The sequence below is a fragment of the Bufo bufo genome, chromosome 2, assembly GCF_905171765.1.
Source record: "Bufo bufo chromosome 2, aBufBuf1.1, whole genome shotgun sequence".
In the NCBI taxonomy this organism is placed as follows: domain Eukaryota; kingdom Metazoa; phylum Chordata; class Amphibia; order Anura; family Bufonidae; genus Bufo; species Bufo bufo.
This window is the reverse complement of record NC_053390.1, coordinates 214,614,264-214,628,835: the sequence shown is the minus strand read 5'-3', so window position 1 is coordinate 214,628,835 and position 14,572 is coordinate 214,614,264. Positions and strand designations below refer to the sequence as shown.

General features: G+C 43.4%; 1 protein-coding gene across 1 annotated transcript in view; it reads left to right on the top strand.

Annotated features, from left to right (window-relative positions):
- VPS33A (VPS33A core subunit of CORVET and HOPS complexes) overlaps positions 1-13,786 on the top strand; it is a 41,284-nt gene extending 27,498 nt beyond the window's left edge. The window contains exons 10-13 of the mRNA XM_040416155.1: positions 3,871-4,008; positions 9,857-9,994; positions 11,301-11,469; positions 12,973-13,786. Coding sequence (XP_040272089.1) covers positions 3,871-4,008; positions 9,857-9,994; positions 11,301-11,469; positions 12,973-13,166 — 639 coding nt within the window. The 3' untranslated portion in view covers positions 13,167-13,786. The remainder of the gene's footprint in view (positions 1-3,870; positions 4,009-9,856; positions 9,995-11,300; positions 11,470-12,972) is intronic.
- The last annotated feature ends 786 nt before the right edge of the window (positions 13,787-14,572 follow it).

Here is a 14,572-nt window from a genome sequence, read left to right as displayed (position 1 = left end):
GGAGAAGGCTACTGTTCGCCGAGCTCACTAGCTCAGACGGCACAGCAGTGTATTCACTCCCCCCATCCCGCCTCCTGCTTTAATAGCAGCACATTCAGTGGTGCGGGCAGCTTCAGAGCCCGCTCACTTCATTAGGCTCAGCGTGGCCGCGTCATAGGGGGGGGGCGACTCCCTCCCTCCCTCCCTCCTTCTCCACTGTCTGCGCGCGCGCCGAGCACCATAAGAGGAGAGTCTAGTATTGAAAAAAATTAACATCCTGATACCGAATCGATACTGGCTTAAAAGTATTGATTGGGTATGGAAAGTTCGATACCCGAAACAACCCTGTTTCACAGGTCCCAAGATATTGTCATTCCCTCGTTCTGTGCCAATCCCAGGAATCAGCAGGAAGCGAAATTCCATAACTTAGATGTAAGAAGGGCAGTTGTTTGTTATATAGATGCTACCAGAGAATGGAGGATAGACAAAAATTAATTTGCTCAGTTTTTTGGCCCTAATAGAGGTAGGAAAGCAGCTAAGAGCTCCATATCCCGTTGGATAAGGAGTGCTATTACGGAAGCATATAGAGCCTCTGGTAAAGAGCCTCCTGCTTCTCTCAGAGCCCATTCAGTAAGAGCAGTATCCACCTCCTGGGCCGAAAGGGCCTCTGCCTCTCTGGAGCAGATTTGCAGGGCGGCCACTTGGAAGAGGGCCCATACTTTTACTAAACCTTATAGGCTGGATGTATTTGCCAATGAGGATATATCCTTTGGACGCAAGGTCATGGGTGCTGTAGTCCCTCCCTGAATTGTTCTCCAAGTGTGCTGTCGTGGAGACGACTGGGGAAATGAGTATTGCACTCACCGGTAATCCGGTTTCCTGGAAGTCTCCATGACAGCACATATTTCCCGCCATTCTATATCCTATAATCTTTTTGGTTCTACCCTTATCCTGGTTTCCGTTAAAGGGGAAGGGGTGGGGTTTTTACCCTGTGTTGTATGTTTGTTTGTTTTTTTTGTTCCTGTACTATCGGAGGAAGTCTGTCTCCGAGTGTGCTGTCATGGAGACTTCCAGGAAGCCGGATTAATATAAAAATAATAATTAATTTTTTTTTATATAATATATATATATGCAGCACAGCCTGCAAACAAATATGGGTGCACAGCCCGCAGGGAAAAGCCAATCCCACAGATACAGGTTGAAAAAAGGGCAGCACTCCAGGATAAAAAATTAAATCACTCTTTATTCACCCAAGTGGCAATGGCGACGTTTCGGCTCTGCACTGGAGCCTTTTTCAGGCTTGAAAAAGGCTCCAGTGCAGAGCCGAAATGTCGCCATTGCCACTTGGGTGAATAAAGAGTGATTTAATTTTTTATCCTGGAGTGCTGCCCTTTTTTTTCAACATATATTTATTGAGATCTAGGATGTTGTATTTTAGTGTTCCCTTTATTTCTATGAGCAGTGTGTGTGTGTGTGTGTGTGTGTGTGTGTGTGTGTATAATTAATATATATATATATATATATATATATATATATATATATATAAGCATTAGCTTTGCCTTTTTTACCACATTACGGGCTGCAATATGGAATCATATCTCCTAGTGCAGTGCATAATGTTCTGTGATTGTGTGTGATATATATATCACCATATTCCCACTAGGAGCCCAGAAGTTGTACTTCTTGCGGTGAACACAATTCAGTGGGCCATTTTTGCCAGCTCCTCTAATACACAAATGTAAAAAATGCCATATGTATAACTTTGCTTTACCACCATATTCAGAATTCAGAGCAGTTGCACATGCATGGCCACCCTCCCTTCACTCTCATGAGAGTTCTGAAAATAACTGAGAGAGTCCCATAGCAGTGAATGGAGAGTAACCCATGCATGCTCAGTCACTGGCATTGACATTGATGGCATATCTGAGCAATGTCCCAGATGGGATTACCCCTTTAAAGGGTTTCTGTCACCCCACAAAACTCATTTTTTTTTTTTGGGATAGTTAGATTCCTTATAGGGCGATATAGGAGAATATAATAGTCTTACTTACTTTCATGCGGCCGATTCTTTATAAAACGAAGTTTTATAATATGTAAATGAGGGCTCTACCAGCAAGTAGGGCGTCTACTTGCTGGTAGCCGCAGCAGCAATCCGCCCCCTCGCCGTGTTGATTGACAGGGCCAGCCGGGATCTCCTCCTCCGGCCGGCCCTGTCAGTAATTCAAAAATCGCGCGCCTCTGGTCATTCGGCGCAGGCGCTCTGAGATGAGGAGGCTCGTCTCCTCAGTGCGCCTGCGCCGATGACATCACCGAAAGAGAAGACGTCATCGGCGCAGGCGCACTGAGGGAGTGCTGAGGAGACGAGCCTCCTCATCTCAGAGCGCCTGCGCCGAATGACCAGAGGCGCGCGATCTTTGAATTACTGACAGGGCCGGCCGGAGGAGGAGATCACGGCTGGCCCTGTCAATCAACACGGCGAGGGGGCGGATTGCTGCTGCGGCTACCAGCAAGTAGACGCCCTACTTGCTGGTAGAGCCCTCATTTACATATTATAAAACTTCGTTTTATAAAGAATCGGCCGCATGAAAGTAAGTAAGACTATTATATTCTCCTATATCGCCCTATAAGGAATCTAACTAGCCCAAAAAAAAAAAATGAGTTTTGTGGGGTGACAGAAACCCTTTAAGGTCTTTCGAAGGACATATTATAATACTATCCCTGTGCTATTATACTGTAGTTTACAAAGGGCATTTGTTCCAGCATAACAGAATACGGGATCCTAAAGTTACTGTAGTAACAATTCTGTTGAAATTTTGGCATATCATTATTGGACTTTGTGTAGAAGTTTACTGCCAAACCAGCATAAGGTGAAACCTATAGAACCTGCATCTTGTCGTTTATTTGTCTTTTATAATAATTACCTTTCTCCATAATCCCCAAGCTTTTAAAGAGGACCTGTCACAACTCCTGACATGCCTGTTTAATTCGCTTCATGCATTCCCCTTGTAATGCTGGAGCATCTATTCTTATGGCTCGATGTTGTGCCATTCCTTTATTTTATTTATGACTAAATTGCTAGCAGTCTGCAGTAAGGGTACAGTGGGGTGGTAACCAGTTGGAGGTGTGTACCTGCACAGTCCGACTCTAACCTGTCAGCGCTGCCATTGTCAAACTGTGCTGGGACACACCCCACCTAGTTACCACCCTCTGTACCCTTACTGCAGACTGCTAGCAATTTATAGTAGAAAAAAATAAAGGAATGGCACAACATACAGACATAAGAATAGATGCACCAGAACTGTTATCACATGGGGAATGCATGAAGCTATTAAAATAGGGATGTCAGGAGTGGTGAAAGGTCCTCTTTAAATGTGCTGAATTTAAAGGATTCTATTTAATTTAAAAATCATTATTATTACATAAGTATTTGCTACATATTCCCTGTAAAATTGTGGCCACACAGATGTGACCAGATGGTAGATTCTTTTTCGGCTTTTTTATTAGCTGACAGTTATTGAGCATGTATGGTTACCTTAAGAAAATGTGATTTTTCTAACTTGCTTACCAGTGTTTAATGCTGGCCATACACATGGGATTAAAGCCGGCTGAAACTATGGCAGACAACAGAAGAAAATGTGATTGATCAGGTTGAAGAATGTTGGCCATGATCAGCCGAAACTACATATGTATGGCATCATCAGCCATTGATTTGCCATTGTGCTCAAGGACCAGGGAGTCAGTGGATTCTGGTTTATTATTATTATTTTTTTATTAATTTATTTTTATTTTTGAGTGATCCCATTGCTGATCATTGTCTCATATGTATAGCGAGCTTGATTATGATATTGTGTGACACTAGTCATGCAGTTCAGTTGTTCATTATTTTAATAGGTTAATCCATACATAGAGGATTGTATTGCGAAAAAAGAACCCTTAATACAGATCTTAAGACTGGTCTGCCTTCAATCTGTGTGCAACACGGGTCTCAAGCAAAAGGTGCTGGACTTCTACAAGAAAGAGATTTTACAGGTAAGGATGTGTTGTATGAGTAAAGTCTTTACCCCTCAGAATATGTATATATCATTTTACCATTAGTTCTGGATCAGTCACCGATTCCTTCCTTTTTGACTGAAAGAATAGCTCTGGGTTTTCCCGTAAAAATGACTACAACGCATAGATATAGACTTGCTTGAATGTATTCAGATATTGTAAGTTGTTATAAACAAGCATCACATCCAGCATTGTGACAAGAGCACCTATCATCTGTTCTCAGCCAATTGGCAATGCTTGTTGGTAGAAAACCGATGACCGAAAGCAGCTCAACGTTCTCCTTATAAATTTCCTTTTATGATCATATTTATTTATTTTTTTAGAATTTAGTGTTTTTTTGTTTTTTTTTCTTGTTTTTTTTTTTATCATCACAGGCAGAATTACAATTGCAAGTAACACCTCTGTATAGATAACACCGGATCCACCATTCACAATAGGTGATATCACAGCTTATTAACTCCCTCCTGACCTGCACAGGACACAGTGGACGCCTAGAAAACTCGCATATAAGTCAGTGGGGTCCCCTCCTGTCCATTTTGTCTATGGCCCATGTAGCTGCTCTCAAAAGACAGGAAGCCTTAACATATTCTAGGCTTAGTGGCCAGTGTGTAAACCGCAGGATTTAAGAATTTTTTTATTTTATTTTTTTATATAAATATTGACATGGAAAATGAAAAATAAATAAATCACAAATTCAGAAAAAATGTATTTAACATAAAACTTCATTTAAGCCATAGGTAATTTTCTGATGACACATTCCCTTTAAAATTTCACTGATACAACTGGTATGAGGTATACGTTCCACCTATCAAAATTATATCACTGTCGTTTGGAACGCTATATTACTGTTAAAACTAATATTTTATTGATTCAACACAAGAAAAAGGGAAAGGGAACTACCTATATTAAAATACTAGAGCACCATCTAACCAGTGTACGGTCGATGATATGGACCTATAGAGCCGCAGATTGCGGTACATGCGGCTATAGATGGGGTCACTAGAAGTGCTAGAAGTGCCGCAACTAGTGCTATACTACAAGCTGGATCATAAGGCCATGGGGCCGTGCTAGATCCAATCCACCAGAAGTAGGCACTGTGGCGCGGTACCACCAGCTCAGGGGAGTGGCGATGGGGAGCCCTTGTGCACCGACCTTCGCCAATCTCTACCTGGGCTGGTGGGAACGGGAGGTTGTGTTCGCGGATAATCAGAGATGGGCTGACCACATTAATTTGTGGTTACGCTTCTTAGATGATGTGCTGATTTTATGGTCGGGGACTGTGGAGGACTTCAATCGGTTCGTTTCAGACCTGAATGTAAATTCTATGGGACTATTCTTCACATCAGAAATCCAGAAATCGCAAATCAATTTTTTGGATTTGACCGTCTTCAGGGACAGGATGGGTAACATTGGCACGTTTGTTCCGCAAGGAGACTGCGACCAACAGCCTCCTTAGATGGGACAGTTGCCACCCCCTGCCCCTGAGGAGGGGAATTCCAAAAGGGCAATACCTTCGGGTACGGCGCAACTGCTCTAGTATGTCGGATTTCAGAACGGCATCTAGTGAGCTACAAACCAGGTTTAGGAGTAGGGGGTACCCGCAACATGTATTAGCCAAGGCATACCATCACTCGCTGGCCCAAAATCGGGATGCCCTTCTTACCCCTAGGCCAGGATCATTGGGAACAGAGCAGTTGCGCATCATAGCCACATATGATGAAGCGCATAACACAGTGAGAGAGCTGTTGAAGACCTATTGGGGTATTTTAAAATCAGACCCAGATATTGGAGATATGATAGGCGACGCGCCATTGATTACATACAGGCGTGGACGCAGTTTGAGAGATCGCTTGGTCCACAGCTTCTTTCAGGGTCCTATTACATCTACTTGGCTGAGTACCAGCCTTAAAGGGACCTTCCGTTGTGGCGGGTGCGTGGCTTGCCCTGCAATTCGGACTGGCGCAACATTTACTTGTAGCGTCACTGAACGGAGATTTACTATTAGATCTTTTGTAAATTGTAAGACGAGAGGCCTGGTATACTTGGCCACCTGTGTATGCGGAAAACAATATGTGGGTAAAACCACAAGGGAATTCCGCAGAAGAGTAGCAGAACACCTAAATGACATCCGCAATGGGGCTGATACCCCTATCGCCAGACATATGTCAACTGTACATAACGGTGATGCGGATGCCATTAAATTTCAGGCTGTGGAGGTGGTTAGAAGATCGCCAAGAGGAGGCGACTTTGATAGGCGTCTGTTGCAAAAAGAGACACAGTGGATCTACCGCCTGTATGCGCTCCAACCTCATGGATTGAATGAATATAACTCCTTTGCGTGTTTTCTCTAACCTCCATGACAAGAGAGTGCAGCAGGGGTATAAGTAGATCCCTGTGTCTCAGGAGTATTATGCATTAGACAGCTTATCATTAATAAATTAATATTTGACTCACTTTTGTGTCACCACCTGAGATCAATAAGACTGCATGGTCCCTGTAAGAGGTGACCCTGTGGTATTGTGTTGTCCGTTACCGATTGATGTCCTCAACAGGAGGAACTGATGACCACTCAGCAGTCCTCATCCCGATCGCTGCTGTACTGTGCCGCTGGATCAGTGAGCCGCCGTATGCATCAGCTCTATCTTTAATGTATGAATGTTGTGACATTCATCTGGGCCCGCCTCATAGAGGGGGCGGTACAATGGGGGCGGGACGGATGATGCGGCGGTGCCGCGCCTCCTGCAATCTCATTGGCCGCCCTGAAGGCGTGACTCAGTAGAGGGGAGGAGGACTCTCCTTATATTCCGTGCACTTGAGCGGCCGCGTTCGGCCACCTCGTACTGACAGCTGCAGCCTCTGTCACGGAGGCTTAGCAGCTTTGACCATTTGTCCATGTAACCACAGAATTATGCTCCTGACGAGCCAAATATGGTGAAACGCGTCGAGCGTGGTGTGGGGATAAATCAATGATCTTACTGCTTGTTTGTGCTCACACTGCAGTTGAGGTCTGCGGTTCTCAGCCCTCTGCAGCTGATGAGCAAATGCAATCAAGCTTTCTGTTCCACCCAGCTTAGCCTAGTGTCCCTTGATTCGTGCCTGCAGAGCCGACACTCAGACATCTGATTCACCCTGAACGGATGGTCTCCAGTGAGGTCGGCTTCTGCAGGCAGATGTTTATCAATGGATTAGTCCATCTTAAATTTAGTTTAGGGCACTATTAGCTGGGATTGGTTCAGAGCACTTTTGACCGCGCCACAGTGCCTACTTCTGGTGGATTGGATCTAGCACGGCCCCATGGCCTTATGATCCAGCTTGTAGTATAGCACTAGTTGCGGCACTTCTAGTGACCCCATCTATAGCCGCATGTACCGCAATCTGCGGCTCTATAGGTCCATATCATCGACCGTACACTGGTTAGATGGTGCTCTAGTATTTTAATATAGGTAGTTCCCTTTCCCTTTTTCTTGTGTTGAATCAATAAAATATTAGTTTTAACAGTAATATAGCGTTCCAAACGACAGTGACACATTCCCTTTAAACTGTACCTGGACTGTGTACTTGTATCAAAGATTTGGATCAGTGGAGGTCTAAGTGCTGAGACCCCCAACATTTGCTAGAACAAGAAGAGAGAAGCTCTCACACAGAGTACTTGCTCTTCACTGCAGGAGACTCATGACAGACTCATGGGGAGATTTATCAAGATTGGATGTTCCCATACACCAGTCTTGATCTCCCTATGCTGGAGTAAGATGCACATGCCTGTAAATTACGTGCATCTGTTGCACTCCTTGCTCCAGAAACTTAAGTCTACACCAGCTAGGAGCTGACGCAGACTTGAGCTATAACTTAAAGAGGACCTTTCACTGATTATTACACTATGAACTAACTATACAGATATGTAGAGCGGCGCCCGGGGATCTCACTGCACTTACTATTATCCCTGGGCGCCGCTCCGTTCTCCCGCTATGCCCTCCGGTATCTCCGCTCACTAAGTTATAGTAGGCGGAGATTCCAGTCACTAAGTTATGGTAGGCGGAGTCAGCCCTTGTTCTGCTGTAGCGCTGGCCAATCGCAGCGCAGAGCTCACAGCCTGGGAGGTTATTTTCTCCCAGGCTGTGAGCTCTGCAATGCGATTGGCCAGCGCTACAGCAGAACAAGGGCTGACTCCTCCTTCCATAACTTAGTGAGCGGAGATACCGGAGGGCATATCGGGAGAACGGAGCGGCGCCCGGGGATAATAGTAAGTGCAGTGAGATCCCCGGGCGCCGCTCTACATGTCTGTATAGTTAGTTCATAGTGTAATAATCGGTGAAAGGTCCTCTTTAAGTTGTAGTAAGTTCGGTGGGCCCAGCTAAGCCCCACCCTTTCTGCTTAAAGGGAATCTGTCACTAGCAATTTACCAATTTTTTTTTTTTCATGAATCCATGTTTAACAGAGTACCTTTTTTCCATCTGTCTGATTCTTTTGATTGTCCGTCTTGTCATTTCTTCAAAAAATCGATTCTTATGATATGTAAATGACGCTGTAAGGAGCCCAGAGGGGCGTTCTTCTTTCTCCACGGTGCCCAGGAACGCCCCTCTGAAGTGCCGTGCCCGGCTAAATTTGAAATCTAATAACGCCTCCAAGTTCATCTAAATCGCCTCCCAGAGGCGCGGCTAAGTGCTCAACACCCCCCCCTCCTCAGCGCCGCGCTCTGCGGCAAACACCCCGATCCTCCTCTCGCCGGCATCCCAAATCCCGCGCAGGCGCAGTGCCGACAGTCATCTTATCATAGCCCAGGAAATCGCCGGCACTGCGCCTGCGCGGGATTTGGGATGCCGGCGAGAGGAGGATCGGGGTGTTTGCCGCAGAGCACGGCGCTGAGGAGGGGGGGTGTTGAGCACTTAGCCGCGCCTCTGGGAGGCGATTTAGATGAACTTGGAGGCGTTATTAGTTTTCAAATTTAGCCGGGCACGGCACTTCAGAGGGGCGTTCCTGGGCACCGTGGAGAAAGAAGAACGCCCCTCTGGGCTCCTTACAGCGTCATTTACATATCATAAGAATCGATTTTTTGAAGAAATGACAAGACGGACAATCAAAAGAATAAGACAGATGGAAAAAAGGTACTCTGTTAAACATGGATTCATGAAAAAAAAATTTGGGTAAATTGCTAGTGACAGATTCCCTTTAAGCACGACCCTTGCAACCTTTGAAAAATGGAAAGAACCTCTAAAAGTCACAAATGATGGTGACTCTTATGCCACAATAGTGGCATAAAACCTTTGAGAAATCCCCCTCCCATAGACTCCAATTGAGTCTGCCTCATACAGTGAGGGGACTGAGCGTGCTATGTGAGCCCTTCTCTGTCCTCATTCTATGTGGGGGTCACATTCTCGGCACTCTGACCTCCACTGATCACAACGTTTGATACGTAACTATGACATATCAATTTTTTTTTTTCAAAGTACAGTGACACTTGAGGCTGCATGCTAGGCACTGTGTATATAGCTTCGTCTCCCATGAATGTTGGTACCATAGGCAAAGTCCACTCTCTCCATTTTGGTGCACCTAATTTACTAATAGTCAAAGCTGTGATTGAATTATTCTTCTCTTATTTGGATCTGGTGGGTCGCCACTCTTTAGGGTTTATACTTGGTTTTCAGAACAACAAAAAAGCAAAGTCAAACTAACTAGTAAACTGAGAACTTTTATCACCCCTTAGTTTAAACAATGAAATTCTCAACGACCATGAAGAGTTGACATTTCTATCTTTTGAAGAACCAGATTTAATTTTTTTTCCCCTAAAATTGTTTACATTCTAAAATGCGGTGTACTGTTTGCTTGGCAGACTTATGGTTATGAGCACATACTGACCCTGCACAATCTGGAAAAGGCTGGGCTTTTAAAAGCACAATCGGGCAGTAGAAATAATTACCCAACCATCAGGAAAACCCTGCGCCTCTGGATGGACGATGTCAATGAGCAGGTGAATACCAGTAAAAAGAATGTATTCAGAACAAAACTATTAGGGCTGTTTCACACGAGCGGATGCCGTGCGTGACATCCGCTCCGTGAATGACAGCCATGACCCGATGCAGACTGCAGAAGCACGGAGCAGTAACATGATTGATAATGCTCTGTGCCTCTCTGTGATCTCTTTACTATGAAATCACAGTGAGATAAAGAGATCACAGAGAGGTACGGAGCATTATCAATCATGTTAATGCTCCGTGCTTCTGCAGTCTGCATCGGGTCTTGGCTGTCATTCACGGAGCGGATGTCACGCACGGCATCCGCTCGTGTGAAACAGCCCTTATGGACTTCAGATACTCAAGGCTCTGCATATACCTCACTCAGGTGGACTTGTTCTCTCATCTGCTCTTAGAAATACGCTTCAACTTTGCTTATCCTTCTGTACAGCCAGCTATCCATCTTTTGTTTTGTTTTTTATATAGAGTCTTTGCACTTTTGCAGAAATGGGTGCACTTAGAAAACCACTGCTGATGACTCTGTGCATATCTCTCCATCACCTTCATTCCTTAAGCTGACCCTACACACAAAATTGTTTTCAGCAAAATGCTTGTTTGGCCAACAGCCATCTCTCCCGATCCTGTCGGTTCAGCCAAGCATGCATATGTAGTGAATGGGAGAGGGGAGGAAGCTACCTCCAGAGTCCTCTGACAGCGGCTTATCTCCTTTCTAACTGGATGATCGACCATTTTGCCCAATACTTCTCACCAGACATCAGCTGTTAGAGGAGAGTCTGGAGGCCCCATGCACTTTAGATGTTCGGCAACCAGCTATAATCTGCATATTTGGTTGATACACATCTAATCTGTATGACCAGTTTTACTAGCTGGATAATAAGTGTCTTATTTTTATTCAGATATTTCTTCATTGATTTTTGAAAAATACAGTCAAACATCCAATAAATCATACAGTGGTCAATTTCAGTCAATAATAAGTGTCTAATTTTGTACGTCTACCCCTAACTAAATGAAAGGTGACTGCCCAACTTTCTGTGGGATATTTACCTCTAATCTATTTCATAAGATTAACTAATTTCCACTGTTAGATACGTGATAAACTAAGGCCGTGCAGAACAGCCATTCTGTCTTCACTTTGCTTATACATTTGCAGAGCGTAGCTTACTTTTTTTGTTCCCTCAAAGCTATTACCAGAGAGGATCACTAGTCATTGTGGCCATGATATCTAACATTGAGGATTATTTGTGTAAAATGTTAGAGAATGAGCATCTCTGACATTTGTTCCCTCTGCTTTCACCCACCTAGAATCCTAATGACATCTCCTATGTGTACAGTGGCTATGCTCCTCTCAGTGTTCGTCTGGCACAGGTTCTGGTCCGTCCAGGTTGGAGAAGTATTGAAGAGGTTCTTAAAATCCTTCCTGGTCCTCAATTTGAAGAACGGCAGTCCCTACCGGCTGGGCTTCTGAAGAAACGTAAGTGACCTGTTTAGATAGATATATATATAATCTCTATCAGTACGGACATACCTAAAAGTACAGATATGTCTGATTAGAGTAAGAATCCATAAGTTAAATGGTCACTGTACTTCCAACAAACTTTGCACAAATCAGTACTACTAGTAAATCTAAAAAAACCTCCACCTCACCCCTCCCCTCTCCATAGACTTCTATAGGCAGCATGTAATCTGATCCATCAATGAGCTGGCAGCCTGTCTTGTCTCTCAAGACAGATTGAGCAGACAATGTTAGTTTTGGGGGTGAGGGGAGAAAGAAGCCTATTATGCTGAAAAGATGTATTACTAAGTTCCTTATATTAAAGGAGTTCCTGTGATTTACATATTGATGGCCAATGACCAAGCACAGCCTTTATCAAATGGATCGTGCTTCGTAAGCTGCAAGGAGGCCATGACGCTCACTAGAGCTCAGGTGTGTACCATGGCTTCCGATCATATAGGACATCAATATGTAATTCCCAGAGAGTCCCTTTAACTTGTACTATTGATGTATACAACACTTAATAATTCAATCAGTTCATTCGCATTTAAAGGGAACCTGTCACCTCTACTATGCTACCCTCACTGAGCGTTTCTAAATGTTCATTGTGTTACCCTAAGTATTATGCATTTTTGTACTTCCCGCCTTTTATGCAAATTAACATAAGAGTCATATCTTACTTGTGTGACCAGAGAAGTCATATTTTCAAGCTCTGACTCATCTCAGGGTAATTTGCATATGTATCAAATCGGTTTTTATACACCATAAAAGCACACAGAGCTATGGGGACTGGGTATTGCGGATGTGCTAGCGGCCATCTAGCAGCCCATGTCCTCAGCTCTATACCCAAAATCCCGGTGACAGGTTCCCTTTAATTTTACCTGTCTGGGACAAGGAATACGATGAGTCAAACCTTCCACCATTGCAGGTTGTTAAAGCAGCCACCACACTTCACTCATTCTGATTTCAACCAAGAATGTGTGCTGACAAGAATATGAGACTGGTGACCATTTATAGACTAACAATAGCCGATGTGAAAAATGCACCCATATGATAAACCATCCTTGGCCCCCCAGCACTACACTGCTACCCTGAGCATCAGTACTGTAAAATAAATAAATGCATTCATAAATACTTATGGTACAATCTAGGGAAAATCATAAAAAAAATGTGCACATCTCCTCAAACCAACAGCACCAGGTACATGTATAACCCTAGTGCTATATCAACAGCACACGTCCCAGTACATATCTATTGGTACTGCTATACACAGGAGAATGATTCATTTTTAGGTTAAATAGTATTGATTGAACCAACAACCTTAGAGCACTATCCTGTTACTAACCGTTTTTTACTATACAAGACCTATAAAACCTATCAAGATGTTGTAATATTTGTGAATTTCTCGGGTTGTGTGTATATTTACAGTATGTTTAGTGTGGAATTTGATAATTGTTTAAAAAGATTTATTCACGCTTCCAGGTCAACAAGGGGAGAACAAGGTGATGCTGATCTTTTTCCTTGGTGGAGTGACCTTTGCAGAAATTGCTGCCTTGCGTTTCCTTTCTCAACTGGAGGACGGTGGAACCGAATACATAATTGCTACTACCAAACTGATCAATGGAACTACATGGATTAAATCTCTAATGGAAAAGCTTGAGCCACCACCTTTTTAAATCCAAGTCCCATTGTCTGGGAAATGCAACAGGACATCCCACTAAAACAAAGTGCTAAAATTTGGAAATGGTTCCAAAGACTGATGCAAAAGTTATCTTAGGTGGTAGCCTCAATGGTAGGAGAAGTGGATTACACACGATTCCATGCTGTAAATAACCTGTAACTTGTCTACAGCCTACAGTGAAACTTAGAAACAAAGATATTGTGATGGTGTACAGTACATGTACAGTGCTGGTCAGGTGGTTAAAGATGAAGCCCGCTCTGGAGCGTGGGCGTCATTACCGTCTGGTATTTTACACAGCAGAAACCTAGAGCTAATGTATATGATTGGCAAAAAAAAAAAACTGATCACAGATATTTAAACCCTCCGATGCAGTGGATAGTTGTGACCACTGCATCAGATGCCACTTTTTCTGGGAGCACTACACTCCTTGGGCCTGAACAGCTCCCCCAGAGCGTTGATCGGGGAGCCATTGGTTTGCTTTGGTAGCCTCAGTCCCTCTGAAGGATCAGAGGCTACCACAGCAATATTACCTAGGAACATAATGGAACTGCCTTAGGCTGTAATGGTAATTCATTGCACTCTATGGGAGAAGTGATCAGATGATCGCATGTTAAAGTTTGTTAGGGGAAGAAAAAAAAGTAAAAAAAAAATATTTACATTCAAATCGCTCACTTTTCTCATTAAAAATAAAGATAATTTGCACTGCCAAGTCCCAAAACACCAAACTGTTTAAATATAAACCTATTTATCCTATACTGCGAATGCTGTACTGGAAAACAAAATCGAAATGGCCAATATTTCACATCCCAAAAACTGTAATAAAAAGTTATCAAAAAGTGACCTACACTCCAAAATGGTAAACAGTACAGACTGCCTCGTAAAATATGAGCCCTTTAACACAGATGTAAAAAATTATACACCAGAAAAAACTATATAAATGTGGTATCGCTGTAATTGTGCTGACCTGGCAAATGAAGAGAACAGGTCAATTTTACCGTGTAGGGAATTCTATAAAAACAAAACCCATAAAACTATGGCAGAATTGAATTATTATTTTTTTTTCCCACCCCATTTGGATTTCTTTTTTCTAGCATCCCACTACATCGTCTGCAATATGAAATGGTGCCATTAGAAAGTACAATTTGTCCCACAAAAGAAAAGCTCTCATATGTGAACAGAAAAATAAAAAAATTATGGCTCCTCCAGTCATGAAAGGGTTAAAGGACATTAAGACCGAAGACATTTAAAAAGTGCCTATCAGTTTAAATAAACCTTCAGAATATATTCTCATGTATGTACTTGAGTAATAACAGTATTTTTGACTCCTAAGGTATGGCAATTTTGGGCTCAGTGTCACGGTCGCAGCAAACACGCAAGTCTGACCCAATTCTTTTCTATCGC